Raw genomic sequence first — 20,535 nt, 5'->3', positions numbered from 1 at the left:
CACATAGTAAGCGCTTAACAAATACTAACATGAATTAATTAGTAATAGTAATTATTGCACAGTTGCTGAGTGGCGGGCCCTGCAGTAAGCACTTGGGAAAGGACAGCTGAAGGATGGCAAAATCCCTGCCCACAAGCATCTATCTAGTCAGTAAATCATATTTATTGAGCGCTTACTATGTGCAGAGCACTGCAGTAAGCACTTGGGAGAGGACACTACCACAGAATTAGCAGACGTGTTCCCTGACCCTAATGAGCTTACAGTCTAGAGAGCGGGACGGGACATAATGATTTCAGCCCCTGTGCCCCACTGCTTAGCTTCCAAAATCACAGGAGAAACTTGACATCCTAAGAGAACTATTTTCCTGAGTTTTGGTTGCTAAAGTAAGTTTAGAGAAGCAGCACGGTCTAGTGGTTAGAGCACGGGCCTGGGAGTCGGAGAACCTAGTTTGAACCCCGGCTCCACTTGTCTGCTTCGTGAACCCGGGCAAACACTTGACTTCTCTGTGCCTCAGTTACCTCATCTGTACTACGGGGACTGACTGTGGTCCTTATGTGGGGCAGGGACTCTGTCCAACCTGATCGTTTTGTGCCCACCCCAATGCTTAGTACAGTGCCTGGCATCTAAAAGTCACTTAATATATATCATTTGCCAAAAAAAAGCCAGAGATTCTCCCGCAGGCAGCTAGGAAGCTTACGAGTGTCCTCACACATTGAGAAGTTCTAAATAGCTGTCAGGGTAAACGCTGGAGCGAAACTGGGGTGTTTGAGGAAGAGAGGGCTCGGACCTCAGGTTTGTGAATTTAGTTCCTCTTCATTCATTCTCCAAGGCATTAGGATTAAAAAAACAAACAAACTCACAAAGCACTGCCCAGAAAAATGGATTTGATAACTTTTGTGTAACTGGGTTGCTACGATGTAAGTTGATTTGTTTCCTTAGTATTCCTGCTAGGAATTGTGCTTCATTCTGACTTGCGTGTTCCAAACGATCTCATTTCAGACCATCCCTATTTTGTGGGTGTCCAGTTCCACCCTGAGTTTTCTTCTAGACCAATGAAGCCCTCCCCTCCGTACCTTGGACTCCTGCTTACGGCAACTGCAACACTCAATGCCTATCTGCAGAGGGGATGTAAACTGTCACCAAGGTAACCGACCAGTTCACCGATTTTTTATTTTTTTTTTTAGCTTCTGAACCAGAGTAATCCTTTTAGCAGCCTGCCGTTGGCCCTTGTTGGAATATCTGGGTGATCGCAAGCACCCGGAAAAGGTGGGTGGGGAAGGGAAAGGGCATTTGAAACAGTCCAACCGTGCTATCCAGTTAGCAGCCGTGCTATCCAGTTAGCAGCCCTGGGAAAACGTGCGTTTCAGCAGGGATCATCTCTGATTCCATCCTGCTCCTCTCCCTCGTTGGCATGGATGATGTAGATTTAGCTGGCTCTTGGATAGTTATTCTCATTATTTATAATGATTCAATGCAATCCGTATAGTCTTTGCCCCTGGGAGGAGTAATGAGGAAGTTCACCTCCTACACTGAAACTTCAAAATAGGTCTCTCCCCCGTCAAAGCTCTTTTGTCCCAGGCTAAATTTCAGCCACCTCGGCTGAAAATAGAAATGACTTCCCTTCTGGTCAGCTCGCACTTTGGGTATCGAGGGACGTGTCCACTGAGGAGTTGGGAGGGGCGTTTCGTCATTTTTCAGGATGCTCCAGGCTCAGCTGATCTGGCAGCGCTGACTTTCCCAGCCACAGAGTGACACAGGCTTCGTCAGTCGCTCGGAAATGGCAGCGCTTCAGTCAATCATATTTATTGAGCGCGTACTGTGTGCAGAGGACTGTGTTAAATTCTTGGAAGAGTCCAACAGCAAACAGGCACATTCCCTCCCCCGCCTTCCCTCTTACTCTTGGAAACCGCCCGGAATAGTCACCTTCTCCGTAGTGGAGACACAAAGAAGTCCGGAGTGGTTTGGTCCCGCCTGGAGGGAATGGGGTCTCTCTGTGTTATAGGTTTTCTCTTAATCCTGCGTGGAGTCGCCGAGGGGGTCGGGGCTCCGGGCGGTGCCGTGTCGCTGCTTCATGATGGAACGAGAAGGGGAGGGGAAGAACCTTCCAGGCAGGGAGACTCTGAAGAGGGTGGAGATGTTGCTCCAGGACAGCATTAACAAGAGTGACCCAACCAAATTTCTCTGGGCCGCCAACTTGTTCACTTTGAAGAAAAAGTGGGAAGCTAATGGATGGAGCACAGGCCTGGGAGTCAGGAGGACCTGGTTCTAATCCCACCTCCTCCACTTGCCTGCTTTGTGACCTTGGGGAAATCACTTCTCTGGGCCTCAGTGTCCTCATCTGTAAGATGGGGATTAAGACTGTGAGCCCCATGTGGGACAGGGGACAGTGTCCAGCCTGATTAGCTTGTATCTACCCCACTGCTTAGTACGGTACCTGGCACGTAGTAAGCGCTTAATAGATACGCCCCCCAAAAGATAGTCTGACTGTGCACTGATTTTGCGTAAGGGAAAGAGAGAGGGTCCTGACTTACACTTTCACCAGCATCATTTATAATCAATTATGGTTAGATTTGGCTGGTCTGGGTCACTTCTCTGCCACCATATTCTCAGTGTGGAAGAGCAAGTAAGGGAATTTAAAACAGTTGTTGATTTTCTGGATAATGGTGGTGGGTGTTTGGGGACTAGAATTGTTTTAAGAGAAATATTCACACTTCACTTCTGAGCGATCGAAAGTTCACAGCAGGCCCTGTGATTCGGCAGTTTCCACGTGGGCAGACTTTGGAGTCAGAGGCATTGCGTGCCTCCGGTGCCTGCTCTAATTCCCACCTGGGTGTTTTCTCCCAGTGCTCAATACAGTGCTGTGCACAAAGTGAGCACTTAAGAAGTATTCTTACTACTACCGTCACCTGCATGACAGAGGATATGATGTTCTTGGGCTCTTTTCAGATATGGCTATGGGACACAGCAGTTGGCCGGAGACACACTAGTAGGAGAGCAAACAGAGTTTTAGTGTAAAAATGTATTAATTTGCACTGCCTGCTAGAATCAACCCCCATCGAAGCAATCTCCTCTCCCCGGTGGCCAGTTGTCTCTCCAATCAGGAATCGCATCGCTTATTGTTTCCACGGTGAAAAGCTTCAGGGTCCAATCCCAGATAAATTCATCCAATTTTAAGATGGGGAGGAAGTCTAAGTCCGAGAGGGTGGCTGATTCCTTTTATATCCCAGATTAATGATCGTGACCCAACCGGGAATAATTATGGGCCAACCAGCAGCTTGGGAAATCCCTCCTGGTGACTTCTGTCAGCCATCCGGTCTCTTCCTCTGTCCCGATTTCTGGGGTCACGAGTTTTCTCCTCGTGGTTGAGGTCAGGGATGAGTAGCTGTTCACTTGGGGCCTGATCTCGCTATTCACCCACCTCGCCAGCGTGTGAGTCTCCCTCCCGTGCCCTATCTCGGTGCCGAGGCGGGGGGACCACTGCCCGAGAGAAACGTGGATTTCGGGGACGAGGGCCAGGTGGTGGTTAGGCCTAAAACGTGGCTGGATCCTTCCTGCTTTGGGCTTGTTCCTGGTGCACGTGGTTTGATGACAGGGTGACCCTCAAGGCAGACCATGGGCGAAGTGGGAATGAGGCCCTTTTATCCTGAGGATGGGTGGGGTCAGGAAAGGCAGAGTCCTACCATGCCTCCCCAAGCCCTCCTTCCATCCCTTTGCTACCTGTTCCCCCGTCAGTCTCCCCCCCAACCGATCTGTAATTTATTCATATCTGTATTTATTCACATTAATGTCCGTCTCCCCCTCTAGACTGCAAACTCGTTGTGGGCAGGGAATGTGCCTGTTTGTTGTTCTATCGCACTCTCCCAAGCGCTTAGTACAGTGCTCTGCACCAGATCACTTAGCACAGGGACCGATCCCACGCACCGTGTCCCTCACTCTTCGGGAGCTCTGGGCAACTGCCTCTCTGCCCCCTCCCCGAGTTGAATCCCCGCTCCCGGATCCCCCCAGAATTCACGTTCGGTGGAAGCCGTCTGGTGTTCGGGGCCCGGGGCTGTCGGACCCCATCCGGCTCCTGCCTGGAGGGCGGCGAAGCAGCGTGGCTTCGTGGAAAGAACCCGGGCTTGGGCGTCAGAGGTCGTGGGTTCTAATCCCGCCTCCGCCACTCATCAGCTGTGTGACTTTGGGCAGGTCACTTTACTTCTCTGTGCCTCAGTTACTTCATCTGGAAAATAGGGATTAAGACTGTGAGCCCCACGTGGAACAACCGGATTACCTTGTATCCACCCCAGTGCTTAGAACAGTGCTTGGCACAGAGTAAGCTCTTAACAAATACCGTCATTATTATTATTATTATTATTATTATTATCATCACACGCCGCTGCAGTAGAGCAAATGCAGGGGGTCGCCAGGATTCAAAGCAAAACAAGAACACCATGAGTGGCAGAGGGAATCACAGGAAGCGTTCAGTGCTCCGCACCTTGGGGAAAGTGAGGGCCCAAGGGGTATGAAAGGATTCAAACTCGAGAAGGAGAGCGTCGGGCCGGTGCTGACTCTAAATAATAATAATGTTGGTATTTGTTGAGCACTTACTATGTGCAGAGCACTGTTCTAAGCACTGGGGGACATTGAGGGTAATCAGGTTGTCCCACGTGAGGCTCACAGTTAATCCCCATTTTACAGATGAGGTCACTGAGGCACAGAGAAGTTAAGTGACTTGCCCACAGTCACACAGCTGACAAGTGGCAGCAGCAGTAGATGTCAGACTAGGGGGATGTGCATTCCCGACCCTGACAGAATGCACGTCGGAGTTTGCGGCCCTGGATTTCTTCCCGGAGAAAACCAGTGTGCTTCGGGGTACCCCGGGCCCGCGCTTCCGAAGCCGGCTGCCCGCGGAATCCCGTGCAGGGAGCTGGGCTTTAGCGAGCCGGGAAGCTGGAATGTGGAATTCCCCGCGACTCCTTCGCGAAGAGTGATTCCAGCTGTTTACTATTTCATCACGCGGGCCGTATCCGAGACACGATAAAATAAGGGTGATGGTTTTACGATCCCTTTCTCACCATTTGACCACCATCTATATTTTACGAAAAGGAAAAGAATGGGTAATCCACACTAAATCACAAAAATGATGGTGGTGAGAAATAGTCATCAAGGAATCGAAATGCCTCCAGTTCTTTGGATCTTCTCACGGTTGCCCGTTGTTTCTCCAGGGTCCCCAGATCTAATTCCTGCCCGTTGAAGGGAAGTGGTTTATCGTGCAGAGCCGGAACATTAAATGGCGTCCAGTCTCCGCAATGATATTTTTTTAGGTTTTCAAAGGACATGTATAATCTTGCTTTAACCAGAGAAATCATTTTTAGGGCCCATGTTTTAATCCAGGCAAAAAATGTCAGCACCCGGGTAAGTTGCTTTCATATCTCTTGGGTTTATAAAGCATTAATGCGTTTCAGTACAGTCTTTCCTATAAATAAAATCAAATACAAATCAGATACAAAATCAGATACAAATAATATCATCCCAAGCACCTCTACTCCACTGTGACTTTTTAAGTCTCCTCAGCTTCACACGGTGTCGATTTTTTTAAATGGTATTTGGTAAACACTTATTATGTGCCAGGCACTGTACTAGCACTGGGATAAATACTAGATATTTGAGATAGGTGGACTCAGTCCCTATTGATTTTGTCTGTCCGTCTTCCCCGATTAGACTGTAAGCCCGTCAGTGGGCAGGGACTGTCTCTATCTGTTGCCGATTTGTCCATTCCAAGCGCTTAGTACAGTGCTCTGCACATAGTAAGCGCTCAATAAATACTATTGAATGAATGAATAAAGCTCACAGTCTTAATCCCCGTTTTACAGATGAGGCAGCTGAAGCCTAGAGAATAATAATCATTATTATGGTTCTTGTTAAATTCTTGCTATGTGCCAAGCACTGTTCTAAACACTGGGGGAGATAAAAGTTAATCAGTTCGGATGCAGACATGGGGCTAGTCTTAATCCCCATTTTACAGATGAGGGAGCTGAGTCCCAGAGAAGTGGCTTGCCCAAGGTCACACAGCAGACATGTGATGAAGCTGGAATTAAGAAGAATAATAATGATAGCATCTGTTAAGCGCACACTATGTGCCAAGCACTGTTCTAAGGTAATCAGGTTGTCCCACGCGAGGCTCACGGTCTTCATCCCCATTTTACAGATGAGGGAACTGAGGCGCAGAGAAGTGAAGTGACTTGCCCAAAGTCACACAGCTGACAAGCGGCGGAGCCGGGATTAGAACCCACGACCTCTGACTCCCAAGCCCGGGCTCTTTCCACTGAGCCGCGCTGCCAGGCCGCACGGCGGGCCTGTGATGAAGCTGGAATTGGAACCCAGGCCCTCTGCCCCCCAGGCCTCCTGTAAATCGAGAGAGACGTATTCCTCCTCTCGGGTGAAGTGCACGTGGAGGGTGAAGCCCTCCGAGGATGCTGAAGAGAAGTCACGAACCAAGCAGGCGGCAATCGAGGGAGAGGCTGCTCTCCTTGAGCCCAGGCCTGGTTGCGATCCGGGTGGCGGGTGACGGAAAACGGACAGGCCCTAAAGAGAGTAAAACATCCCTGCCACGAGGACGTGGCCCAAGGCAGCGGAAGAGAGAATCAGGCCCAGGGCTTAGAACAGTGCTTGCTACATAATAAGCGCTTCACAAAGCAGCGCCAAAGCTGCAGAATTATTTAAAAAGGACATTTAAGCCGGTTTCCCCCATCAGCAGCGTCTAGAGAAGGCTGCTTTTTAATGAAGCAGCGATTTTTTAGAATGAAAATAGTAACTTGATGAACTCTTCCATTTCCTGTTGTTGTTCATAAATGCAGTCCTTCCAATCGCCAGTTTCATTCTTTTAAAGACTTCTATGTCATGAAAATGGCAGAAAGCAGCAACAGAGGCTAATTATATTTTTTTAAATGCACTTTAAGTGGAGAATGAAAAGCTTTTCAGATGCCATTACCGTGACATAGATTGGCTTGCTTCTATTCTTCCACTTCATTACCTTGCTTTTCACATTTCCGTACTAATAACCGGAAAACAACCCCTGGAGCTTTGTGAAATCGAGAATGACCCCCGTCCTCCCAGTGTGATAGCTCGGGAATTGATTATCACTAGTGACTCTACGGTGATATTGCTCACATAATTTCCAATTCTCAGCCCACGTCACAGATAGATCTGGAATAAGATCGTAAAACGGAGCCCTCGGCTGCGGTCTCTTCCCAAATTGGGCTCAGATTTCGGTTAATGCGGGAGTTGTAGTGATTTAGGAGTCCCCCTCCGGCAGTGTAAAAAGGAAGGTTTGACGAGGTTGGAGTCAGTTGCCTGGGTTTATGAGGTTTGGGATCTGCCTCTGCCCCAGCTGCAAATGTTGAGTATCGTAGGCTTCGAGAAATGCAAATCCCTCCCCTGCGGGCGAGCTCCAGGGTTTTCTGCCTGGCGTTGGACTGATATTTTAATTTCTCATCAAGTAGCTCTCGTGTTTCTGTAGAAACTTCAATTATTTTAGTTTTGCGGGCATGGCCTGGAAATGGGATGAGCCTTTTTTTTTCCCCCCAACCCAAAAAGAGCCCGGGCTTGGGAGTCAGAGATCATGGGTTCGAATCGCGGCTCTGCCACTTGTCAGCTGGGTGACTGTGGGCGAGTCACTTCACTTCTCTGGGCCTCAGTTACCTCATCTGTAAAATGAGGACTAACTGTGAGCCTCACGTGGGACAACCCGATTACCCTGTATCTACCCCAGCGCTTAGAACAGTGCTCTGCACATAGTAAGCGCTTAACAAATACCAACGTTATTATTATTATTATCCACCCAAGAAGCATTGCACAGTGGATAGAGCACAGGCCTGGGTGTCAGAAGGTCGTGGGTTCTAATCGCGCCTCCGCCACTTATCGGCTGCGCGACCTTGGACAAGTCACTCCTCTGGGCCTCAGTTATCTCATCTGTAAAACGGGGACTTAGACCGTGAGCCCCATACGGGACAAGATTTGCGTCCAAACTGATTATCTTATATCTACCTCAGCATTTATAACAAGGCCCGGCACGCAGTAAGCGCTTAACACATATCGTCGTCGTCGTTATTATTAAAGAAGGGAAAGGTGACTTCCTTCAGCTCGCCTTTTCCATTTTCTCCTCTCCACACACCACAGATACACACCCAAAACACTTGGGGAAGCTTAGCCCCTAAAACTGCGTCGCAACTTAAAGGCCATCATCAATCAGTGATATTTATTGAGCGGCTCCTGTGTACTAAACTCTTGGGACAGTATAATAGAAGGGAAAGAATGGTCCCTGCCCTCTCTGAGGCAACAGGCAGACACAGATTCCTTACAAATAGTGGGAGTAGGAGGAAAAAGATGGATAGGGAAGATGAAATAGATGAATACATAGGTAAGTGTGGAAGTAGCTTGGCATAATGGAAAGAGCACGGGCCTGAGAGTCAGAGGACCCGGGTTCTAATCCCGGCTCCGCCACCTGTCTGCTGTGTGATCTTCGCTTCTCTGTGCCTCAGTTCCCTCCTCTGTCACACGGGGATGAAGACTGTGAGCCCCACGTGCGACGGGGACTGCGTCCAACCTGATTAGCTTCTATCTACCCCGGCGCAGAGCGTGATTTAGCTAGAAGGATGTTAAGGAATTCGGGAACTTCTGTCCAGCGGTGCTAGCCACGTGACCGGTCACAGCGTACCGCGGTGATCGGAAAAAATGACTCGTGCGCAGTCCCACGGCTTCGGGAGGGATGAGCGTTTGACTGCAAGTGTTCCTTAATGTGGGGTTTGGGCGTTACACCGTTAGTCTGGCAAAATCCAAGGGAATTGAGGGAGTTCGATGGTTCTTTTAGCAAGAACAGCTTTGTGGGATTAGAACACTGAACAGGTATATATTTTTTATTACCCTATTTATTTTGTTAATGAGATGTCCATCACCTTGATTCTATTTATTGCTATTGTTTTAATGAGATGTACATCTCCTTGATTCTATTTATTGCTATTGTTTCTGTCTGTCTCCCCCGATTAGACTGTAAGCCCGTCAGTGGGCAGGGACTGTCTCTATCTGTTGCCGATTTGTTCATTCCAAGCGCTTAGTACAGTGCTCTGCCCATAGTAAGCGCTCAGTAAATTCTATTTAATGAATGAATGAATTACCAGAGCAATAGCTTCATCGCTGTCCCCTCTGGCCTTATCTTAGTAATAATCTTCTTAATAGTAGCTCGGTGTGGCCACATCCGCGTGGGGCCCATCTTATCAGCTTGAAAAAAGGACTTTGCAAACCAGCCATTTCTTAAGGAACGCTGACTCTCCAATCGGCTGAAAGTGGAGGATTGTGATACTGGAGCTTTTTGTCAGGCGTCAGCATCGAAGGATCGAATGTAGTGACCTTGTGTGGACCGGATTCCCCACTGTAAGATGATTTGGTGCCCTGGTCTGTTGGTTTGTCATGAAGATCAATCTTTTTTTAAAAAAAAAAACAAGCAAGGATTTGTTAAGCTTTTACTATGCACCAGGCACCATACTAAGCCCTGGGGTAGATACAAGCGTGGCTCAGTGGAAAGAGCCTGGGCTTCGGAGTCAGAGGTCACGGGTTCGACTCCCCGCCCTGCCACTTGCCAGCTGCGTGACTGTGGGCAAGTCACTTCACTTCTCCGTGCCTCAGTTCCCTCATCTGTAAAATGGGGATCAACTGTGAGCCTCACGTGGGACGACCTGATGACCCCGTATCTCCCCCAGCGCTTAGAACGGTGCTCTGCAGGTAGTAAGCGCTTGACAGATACCAACATTATTATTATTATTATACAAACTAATCAGATTGGACACAGCCCATGTCCCACCTGGGGCTCACAGTATTAAACCCCATTTTACAGATGAGATAACTGAGGTTCGGAGTCACGCAGCCCATGCTCTACCCACTACACCGTACTGCTTCTGGATAGCTGCCGCTCAGGGTTCTGGCAGCTCTTGGCTTCCAGCCTCCCCTGTCAGCCTGCCTGCCTGCTTGCCTGCCTGCTTAGCGGGCCCGGGGGAAGCCGGGAGGTTGTGGAACAAGGATGGGGCTTGGGAAAGCTCAAGATCCAGTTCGTCAGTGAAAGCAGCGAGGCCTAGCGGAAAGATCCCAGGTCGGGGAGTCACAGGACCCGGGTTCTAACCCTGGCTCTGCCACTTGCCCGCTGTTGGACCTCGGACGTGTCATTTCACTTCTCTGGGCCTCGGTGTTCTCAACTGTAAAATGGGGATTCAGTGTTTCTTCTCCCTCCTACTTAGACCGTGAGCCCCCTGTGGGTCAGGGACTCTGTCTACCTCAGTCCTTAGAACAGTGCTTGACTTATAGTGAGCGTTTAACAAACACCGTAATAATAATGCTCGATGAGACGGATGGGACGAAGCCGGAGTTCCTGGGTAGACTTGGGGGCAGGCTGGGTGGTTTATGACTCTAGAGATGTCCGCACGGGCCATCCCTGTTATGGATAGCTACGTATCGTAAATTAGGTTCACACGGCACATCCCGGTGCTTAACAAGTATTATCATTATTACTGTCAAAAAAAACCAAACTTTACTCTGTGCAGATATTGCCAGTAACTACTGAGATGATGCAACTTTCCAGCAAATGGCTTTCTAGAGTGCCACTTCAACACTTAGTAATAATAATAATGACAGAAATAATAATAATTATTATTATCGTCGTTACTATTGCTGTTGTTATATTTGTGAAGTGCTTTTACGTGCCAGGAACTGTACTAAGCACTGGAGTAGGTGCGAGATAATTGGATTGGTCGCAGTTTCCGTCCCATGTGGAGCTCACGGTCTCAATCCCCATTTTACAGATGAGGCACGGAGAAGTCAAGTGACTCGTCCAAGGTCACACAGCGGACAAGTGGCGGATCAGGGATTCGAATTCAGATCCTCGGACTCCCGGGCCCACGCTCATTCCACTGGTCTCTCTGCGACTCTCAAGCCCTTGGGTGCTCACGGGCTCCGCTTCCCTTAATTTCTTAGCTTTCCTAGATTGGACCCAGTCAGTAGTATTTACTGAGTGCTTGCTCTGTGTAGAGCACTGTGATGAGTGCTCAGTACAGAAGAGCAAGGGCTTGGTGGCTCTTGCCACCAAGAGCAAGAGGGAGAGGACGGAAGAGTTTATAGATATGATTCCTACCTGCAAGAAACTTAACATCTAGCGGGGGAGATGGCCACTAAAATGAACTACAGGTAGGAGGAAGCAATATCTAGTAAAGATAAATATTTTGTGGGGGCCCCAAGTACATAGGTGTTGGCAAAGCGCTGAGGCAGCAGATGTGGAGGGAGGACAAAGATCACGTGTATTAATACCGTTGTACTCAGTGTACAGAGTAGGTACTCACTAAATCCTTTTGACTGGTCATGACTCCCGCTCTTTATGATGCCAAAGTGCTTATAATGTGTCAAACACTGTTTTAAGCGCTGAGGTAGATACAAGTTAATGAGGTTGGACACAGTCCCTGTCCCGCACGGGGCTCCCAGTTAAAGTAGGAGGAGAGGAGAACTGAGGCACGTAGAAGTGAAGTGACTTGCCCACGGTCACACAGCGAGCATTTGGTAGAGGTGGGTTTAGAACTCAGGTCCTCTGACTCCCAGGCCTGTGCCCTCTCCACCAGGCCACGTTGCTTCCCGCTGCTTCACCCACGGAGAAGCAGCGTGGCTCGGTTGAAAGAGCACGGGCTTTGGAGTCAGAGGTCATGAGTTCGAATCCCGGCTCTGCCACTTGTCAGCTGTGTGACTTTGGGCCAGTCACTTCACTTCTCCGTGCCTCAGTTACCTCATCTGTAAAATGGGGATTCAGACCGTGAGCCCCACGTGGGACATCCTGATTCCCGTGTCTACCCCAGCGCTTAGAACAGTGCTCGGCACATAGTAAGCGCTTAGCAAATACCAACTTTTTTGCTTTGCTGTGACTTAGTCCCGGGGCATGAAGCAGCGTGGCTCAGTGGGAAAGAGCCTGGGCTTCGGAGTCAGAGGTCACGGGTTCGACTCCCGGCTCTTCCGCTTGTCAGCTGTGTGACCGTGGGCGAGTCACTTCACTTCTCTGTACCTCAGTTACCTCATCTGGAAAATGGGAATTAACTGTGAGCCTCACGTGGGACGACCTGATGACCCTGTATCTCCCCCAGAGCTTAGAACAGTGCTGTGCACATAGTAAGCGCTTAACAAATACCAACATTATTTGTGTGTCTGTCTATCTATCGGCCTGTCGGTCTCTCTCATTGGGACTGTGGAGGCCCAGAACCCAGAGCTGAAGATTGGTATAAATCTTTCCTTTCTCGGGATGGCTTGGGCAAAAGACATAAAGGGGTGGGGTTTTCCTTCCCAGAGTTTCAGCCCCTGGTTTCAGAAGCCCCCACCTCACCCCCCAAAACTTCCTCTCCTCATTCACGGGGCTGCCAGTCTGGGAGGTAGGGTTGGGCCAGATGAATGTTCCAGGCAGTTCGGTGGGTAGAGTTGGCTCTACGGTTAACGCTGTCCGAAATGCAGAAAAAACCCAAAAAACAAAAAAACCCCAACGACTCTCAAATGCCAACAAATCCTAACGAAGTTTGGCAGAGACTTGGTCAAAGCGGAGCACTTCCAGTAGCTTCCCTGTTAGAGTCGAGGAACCGACGTTACCTGACGTAGGACTCAGGCCCGGGAAAGAGAGATCTTTTTTTGGGTGAGAATCGACGGTGTGCCATTCCTTCCGTCCCCTTAACACCCGTGTGCATCTGTGATACGTATATATGTGTGTATGTATATTATTTATTGCCTACTTTTGTCTTTCTCAATGATATCTATGCTCCTACTCTTTTTTAACCTATTCTCTTTTGGGCAATTTACATCTGCATGTAGTCTCTCTTCGGGCTTAAGCTTTACTTTTTCTTTGCATTCCGTGTCCCTAAGCGCCTAGTTGAGTACCCCGCACGGAGGTCAATATGTTCCGACGAGGTGTTGAAATTCATCAGAATCAGAAACGAGGAGCCTAATACCTTGCTATTGGGCCTTATATTATTATGGGTAAGGAATGTAAAAGTCTTTTACCCAAATAATTCAACTACGTATGTGACGTGGATGGTATGACCTGGCTTATATCGCTGGACAGCTAAAAGTAATCAGATGATAGCAAGGTTAGTTTAAATGCCCGTCGTGTAAAGAAGAAAAAACTTTTTTCTCACCTTGGTGAGGAGTAGATTACCGGGTGTTGTTTGCGTCGGGTTACCAGCGGCTGAAAGGGGTTCATTGTGGAATGGTTTGCTTTTGACGGTCCCCTTTAGCGTTCAGATAAATGCCCGACTCTTTTAAGCGTACTGAGTGTTCCCGTTGCTTTTATATTTTATGGCTTCCAGGGACACGTTCAGAAAGAAGTAAGGATTGCGGCCATAGTGGTTTTTGATAAAGCCTTACGGATGTGCACGTGAAGCCAGCCCAAACCCGGCTTGGTGTCACTGCCAACGGCGCTAGGTTTGGTAGAGGGTCGCTGCGGGCTGGGAAATCAACCATCGCCCCTGACGTGGACCTCTCTTTAGGCCCATCCAACTTCTGCACCCGAGGGTAGTGGTCTTTTGGCCCCTCGCCGAGGCAGCACAGAGGAAACGTTCCGGCTCCCGTTTTAGAAACGTGTGCATTCTCCCCCCGCCTCACCCTACAGATAAAACGTCTGTAACACTGCCGGAGCATCGTGCCGTTTTACGTGTAAGCAGTTTGGCGTCCCTAAACGGCATCTGTTTCTTCATTTGTATAAATGCAATCGCGCAGAAACTGATGTTAATATCGCACGTCCCACCTTGGGACCCACCTTGGGACTTGTCACTCGTCGTTGCAGCTGATTTGGACTTGGCCTTCTAAGGAGAACCGTGTCTGTCGACTCCATCGTAGTCTACTCTCCCAAGTGCTTAGTACAGTGCTCTGCGCGCCGCAGGGGCTCAATAAACGGCACTCGTTGAGAAGCGGTGCCTGTTACTTCCGTGGACACTATTATATTTCCAGCGTGTGCACGGACTGGGGTCGCGTGCTCTGGACTTTGTGTTTTGCTGGGAAGAGGGCACGGATTTGTGTGTTTTTAATGGACCATCAGAGGAAGGAGAAATGATTGCCTGTGTTTCTTTTAAACTGACTGAAGGGAGAGGATGGGGCTTTGATGACGACTTCTTAAAGATGAGCCCACGTGCTACCCTGTAGCTGCGAAGGAGGGGACGGTAATCGCCTGTCGGATATGAGGAGGGAAGGCGTTCCAGGCCAGAGGCCGGATGTAGGCGAGACTCATTTGCGTTCATTCATTCAGTCGTATCTATGGAGCGCTTACTGTGTGCAGAGCACTTGGGGGAGAGTACAGTATAACAGTAAACAGTCGTTTCAAGTCATCTAGTCAGTACATCGCCCGGGCAGCTATTTAAAGATGCAAGCCAAGCTTAGTCATCGCAATTGGACCAGCGTACGGGAATGATGTCAACCTAGGTGAGACCCGTTCTGAGTCCCACTGGGTGACTTAAGGGCAACCCCGGCTCCTCTAGACCTATTTTTCTATGATTCTACTGGGAGGGCTAAGGTAGCCTTGCAGATAGGCACCGGGAACCTTCAGTAACCCACAGAATTTGCAGTAACTCCAGCCAGGTTTATCCAGACACCTTTCCCTGTTGACCCTTCCACCTCCCCCCGTCCCCCCCCGACCAGTAATAATAATAATTGTGATATTTGGAAAGCGCTTACTATGCCCAGCACTCTTCAGAGCCCTGGGGTAGATACGAGATAATCGGGCCCCACGTGTAAGCTCCGTAATCGGAGCTCACAGTTTAAGTAGGAGGGAGAAGAGGTGTCTCATGCCCATCTTGCAGATGGAACTGAGGCACAGAGAAATTACACGAGTTGCCCAAGATCACACAGCAGGTACCAGGCGGAGCCGGGATTATACCCCAGGTCCTCCGACTTCCAGGGCCGGGCTTTTACCACTAGGCCGGGCGGCTTCTCTTGTGTATTTCTAGTCTTCTGCTCTACGCAAGGCTGGCTTGCGTACTTTGAGTCTAGCAGGAACCTGCCTGCAGCCGGCCCATGCAGAATTTTCTTGCCAATTCTCAGGGAAACCTAATGAAAAGGAAAGAGTAAGGAAGATGTAGAGGCTTGGTCACTCTCCCACAGCTGCTGGGCCCTGAACACGTGTCTGAGCTGCGATCTCCCTGGGCTGGGCAGAGATGGAGCCAAGTCTCCAAGCCACTGGAGGAAGGAAAAGCCTAACGGTCCCGGTATAAGGCACGGGCCCGCTTCTCGGCCCCCTCCCTCACGTCCCTGGGGAGTTCCAGTTCAGGGACAGGAGCTGGGGATGGGATTGGGGAAAGGTCGGGGGACAGCTGAACTCAGCAGAAATATTTCCTCAGACCTTTGGACATCCCGGGGTTGGTCACATATCCCGGTTGCTATTGACCTCCTTCTGGACACAGCAGGTTGGAAAGGAGGTGAAATCCCGGTCTCCCTGTACCATCAACAGCTCGCTTGAAGGGTTTCTCGGTGACACTTGGGGGAAAAAGGAGGGTAACAATCAATCGATCGAGTGCATACCGTGTGCAGAGCACTGTACTGAGCACTTGGGAGAATAATGATAATAACTGTGGTATATGTTAAGGGCTTACTAGGTGCCAGGCACTGTACTAAGCGCTGGGGTGGATACAGGCAAATCAGCTCAGACACAATCCCTGCCCCGCATGTGGCTCACAGTCGTAATCCCCATTGTCATTCACTCGTTCATTCAATAGTATTTATTGAGCGCTTACTACGTGCAGAGCACCGTACTAAGCGCTTGGAATGGACAAATCGGTAACAGAGACAGTCCCTGCCCTTTGACGGGCTCACGGTCTAATCGGGAGAGACGGACAGACAAGAACAATAGCAATAAATAGAATCAAGGAACTGAGGCACGGAGAAGTGAAGTTACTTGCCCAAGGCCACGCGGCAGACAAGTGGCGGAGCCGGGATTAGAATCCATGACCTTCTGCCCCTCAGGCCCGTGCTGAGTATGATACTACGGAGTTGGTAGACGTGTTCCGTACCCCCGGGGCCCTTACGGTCTAGAGGGGGAGACAGACGTTAAGATAAATTACGGATATCTACGTACGTGCTGTGGCTGCATCTGGGGTGAATATCAAGTGCGACACGGAAGGGAGAGGGAAGAGGGCCAATGAGGGCTTAGTCGGGGAAGGCCTCTTGTGGGAGATGTGATTTTAATAAGGCTTGTAGGTGGGGAGATTGTGGACTGCTGTCTATGAAGAGGGAGGGAATTCCAGGCCAGAAGGAGGACGTGGGCGGGAGGTCGGCCGTGAGGCGGATGAGATCCAAGTACACTGAGAGGTTGGCATTGGAGGAGTGAAGTGGACAGGTGGGGTTGTAATAGGAAATTAGTGAGGTGAGATAAGAGAGGTCAAGGCGACCCGGTGTTTTAGAACTGATGGTAAGGCGTTTCTGTTGGATGTGGAGGTGGACAGGCAACAGCTGGAGGTTTTGGAGGAGTAGGGAGGTGTGGCTCTAACGAAGAGGTGTTTAGAAATCAGAAGAATACACATTTATCAAACCTTGCTGAATGCTGACTGTGTTCAGAGCACTGTACTCGTCGGCGCTTAGGAAAGTACCGTACGGTAGGGATGGTAGACAGGTTCCCTGCCCACAGCAGCTTTTGTCCTCTCAGTGTGACAAAGAAGCGCATTAATAAAACCTTCAGATAGCGTCTGCTGAGAATGATCGCTGAGAAGCAATGTGGCTTGGTGGAAAGAGCCCGGGCTGGGGAGTCAGAGGTCGTGGGTTCTAATCCCGGCTCCGCCACTTATCAGCTGCATGACTTTGGACAAGTCACTTCACCTCTCTGTGCTTCAGTTACCTCATCTGTAAAATGGGGATTAAGTGTGTGAGCCCCACGTGGGACGACCTGATTACTTTGTATCTACCCCAGGGCTTAGAACAGCGTTTGGCACATAGGAAGCACTTCATAAATACCGTCGTCATTATTATTATCGTATCCCTCGTCCTTCGGGTAAGGAAAAGTGGGAAAGCTGAGCAGCTTTGGTTTCAGGAATCTCAATACCGAATAAGTCCGCGTGAGCGGGAAAGTTGCGTGAAGAAGGGGACTTATCGATCAGTCTCTTTGTTGAGCGCGTACTGTAGGCGGAGAGCTGCACTAAGCACTTGGGAGAGAAGACTACAGTAGAGTTTCCCCGTTTGAGTAGGTCGGGGATTTGAACTTAATGATGAGTTACTGCTCCACCTCAGCAAGAACCGGACTGTGGGTTTTATCGAGTCGAGAGATGAAATCCCCGTCCCCAGATACCAACCCCACTTCCTTTCGGTTGGGTTGACAAGTAGGCATTCGAGCTCCTGGATCTGTGTGACTTTACGGACCCAAATAGTGATCTCCACACATCTCACTGGTTGTACACTGGGAAGCAGCCTACCTAGTGAACAGCAGACGGAGGACTAAAATAGATAAAACGGGCCCGGCTTTCCGAGCTGGAAGTAGTCGGGTGGAAATGATCCCCGTTCGTTGATTCCATTTACCGTGGAATCCAACAGAAATGTTGTGTGAATGTCCTGAACTGGGAGCTTGGAACCTAAGGAGAATCCATTTTCTTTTGGCAAAACCCAAGCCATTTGGGGTTGTCTTCTTGGGGTGGTATTAATGAAAACAGTTGACGCAAAATAGCTCATCGGCTCTGACCGAGCCTTTGAAGTCGAAGCTCAACCGGATTCGTATCGGAACCGTCCTGCGTTGTTTCCTCTTCCTCTCCAGTGACAGCTGTAGCGACCTCAGCGATGACGGCTTTCCAGAGAGGAAGGGTCCCCATGCGGAACTGAGCTGAGTCGTCTCCGTGACGTCCTGCAGCCGGAGGGGCCTTGGAAGGTAAGCGAGGCCCTTATGGGATTCTTTAAGTCATTCTCACTGGCTCACTCCCCCACGCACGCCCTGCTATTTACCGATTTGTACGTTCCCAGTGCTTAGTACAGTGCTCTGCACATAGCGCTCAATAAATGCTATCGAATGAATGAATATTTACGCCCAGAAGGTCTGGGCCTGGCTGGAGTCGCTCCCGGCTCCTTACCGGCAGCCTAGCCAGGACGTCCTCTGATAAAACCAGGCTTGAGGTTAGCCAGTTACTCATTAAAGGGCTTATTAGGTACCGAACACTGGGCTAAACATTAGGTTGAATTCAAATTGAACGCTTCGGGCCTGTGTCCTGTCCCGCAGAGGACTCACGATCTAGAGGAGGCACTGAAAAGTCTGAACGGGGGCCGTTTGAGGCTCTTCTCCTCCTCTTCTTCATCCGTTCATTCATCCATTCAATTGTATTTATTGAGGGCTTCCTGTGTGCGAGAGAATAGAATAGAGAATAGAATAATAAACAGACACGTACCTTGCCCGCGACGAGCTTACGGTCTCTGTCGCAGAGGACTTGGCGGGCACAGAGAGGGAAAGTTGAGTGTATTGTTTACTTTATCTAAGCTACCGATAGGGCACTAGCTGGGGTCTCCTGTAGACGCAGCACTAACTAAGCCAGGCGTTTCATCACATGCCAAGATGAAAAGTAGTGTGATCTAGGGGATGGAACACAAGCCTGGGAGTTAAAAGGCCCTGGGTTCTAATCCCAGCTCTGCCACTTGTCTGCTGAGTGATTTGGGGCAACTCAGAGCAGTGTGGCACAGTGGAAAGAGCCTGGGCTTCAGAGTCAGGGAGAATGGGTTCGACTCCCGGCTCTGCCACTTGGCAGCTGGGTGACTGTGGGCAAGTCGCTTCACTTCTCTGTACCTCAGTTACCTCATCTGTAAAATGGGGATTAACTGTGAGCCTCACGTGGGACGACCTGATTACCCTGTATCTACCCCAGCGCTTAGAACGGTGCTCTGCACATAGTAAGCGCTTAAATACCAACATTATTATTATTACGAGCTGATCGGATCGGGCTTAACAAATACCAACATTTAACTGCTCTGTGCTTCAGTAACCCCATCTATAAAATGGGGATTGAGACTGCCAACCCCATGTGGGACAGGGACTGGGTCCCACCCGATAAACTTATATCTACCCCAGTGATGGGCACACAATAAGGGCTTAACAGTAGCCATTAAAAAATAATAAACAAAAGAAGTCTTTACTTTTTTTCTTCGCTTGTTGGAATGTGAAATTCCATAGGAGCCCCTGCCGCCGCAGTATAGAGGAATTGCAATCCTACACATCCACCGTCTATTCTGAGTAAAGCCTAAGTATCACCACCAGTCTACAGTGAATGGGAAGGGGTGTTCTTCTTTATTCAAGGTCCATCACAGATCCCGAAGGACAGGCAAACCGTAAAACTGATGACCGTAGATCAGCGAGAAACATTTCAGACCTGTAACGCTCACCTTTCCCCCTTCCTTTTTTCCAGCGAACCCATCTAATGACGTCAAACCAGAGGAACTGCTCAAATGGACTGATTGCAGCACACGGATCTCTCATCTTTACTTCCTCAAAACAAACAGGGATTGGGAATATAGGCCACTTGGGCATCGTAATTAAAAATCTGAACTCCCTTCCCGACGCCCTATTCCCTCTTCCCCTCAGTTTGCCATCAGTTTTCATATGTCCCTTGACCTGTGGAGTATTTTCTCTCCATTTCTTCACACAGGTGGTTATTCTTGACGCCTCAGAACCCAGGTCCATCCATCACCCTTGACGGAGACTTCGTCCGTCAATCCGTTTTCTCTCCCAGTCGTTCCCGAGGGAGCGAAAACTCCTACATGTCCTTCTTTTCTGATGTAAACACCAATCCGTGATGAGCCCTCACTGCCGGTAATAACGCATTAAAAGGAGACTAATCGAATGAGGTTATTCCTGTATGTTGAACATTCCCCCCCCACACATGCATTTAGAAGTTTGTCTGGGCTGGCTGCTTACATTTCCACCTTTGTTTTTAGCATAGGAAATGTTTTAAACGATGTATAAAGGTTCCTACTTGTAAAAATTGCTCTGGATGTTGCGGAAAAGATGTGTTCTTTTACTTGGGAAAGTATCAGTGGATTATTCAAACGCTCTGTTTTGTTTGCTGTTTCCCGCGCAGACATTTTTAGAGAAGTGTCAGGCACCAGCACAGGGTAAATTTAGTGTCAGTTTGGGAGGCACTGCGGAAAATACATCCACCACATTCGAGCAGAAAGAGCCCAAAGAAGGAACAAAACACTAAAAATGACAGCATGGAGAGCGGAGCCTTCCCCCTGGAAGAAATAGCAGGTAAGTTAAAAGCTGTAAAAAAGACATCAGATGAGGGAGTGGAGGAGAGCAGAAAAACAAGGGAGATAATTGGAAATGGCAAAAACCGGTTCGTTGGACAAATGAGATTTGTCGGTTGGGCTAGCGATGGGCTATACAGTGATCCGTTAAACTAAGGGTTACTCCCAGAGAGATATTTGAAACGGAAGGCAGACGTGTTCTCTTTCAGGAAAACCCAACCTAACTGGAAACATGGGAGTCATCTCAGCGTGACTCTGGGCTTAACGGGTGGGCTACTAAGCGTGTCAGCCGGC

The 20,535-nt window shown here is 49.3% G+C and overlaps 1 protein-coding gene across 5 annotated transcripts in view; it reads left to right on the top strand.

Annotated features, from left to right (window-relative positions):
• CTPS2 (CTP synthase 2) overlaps positions 1-20,041 on the top strand; it is an 85,840-nt gene extending 65,799 nt beyond the window's left edge. For all 5 annotated transcript variants that reach the window (XM_007670434.4, XM_007670437.4, XM_007670433.3 and 2 more), the window contains 3 exons: positions 1,000-1,144; positions 17,771-17,881; positions 19,401-20,041. In XM_007670434.4, the coding sequence (XP_007668624.1) occupies positions 1,000-1,144; positions 17,771-17,840 (215 nt within the window). In that variant the 3' untranslated portion in view covers positions 17,841-17,881; positions 19,401-20,041. The remainder of the gene's footprint in view (positions 1-999; positions 1,145-17,770; positions 17,882-19,400) is intronic.
• The last annotated feature ends 494 nt before the right edge of the window (positions 20,042-20,535 follow it).

Source organism: Ornithorhynchus anatinus, chromosome 15, assembly GCF_004115215.2.
Source record: "Ornithorhynchus anatinus isolate Pmale09 chromosome 15, mOrnAna1.pri.v4, whole genome shotgun sequence".
In the NCBI taxonomy this organism is placed as follows: domain Eukaryota; kingdom Metazoa; phylum Chordata; class Mammalia; order Monotremata; family Ornithorhynchidae; genus Ornithorhynchus; species Ornithorhynchus anatinus.
This window is presented reverse-complemented; position numbering and strand designations above follow the sequence as displayed.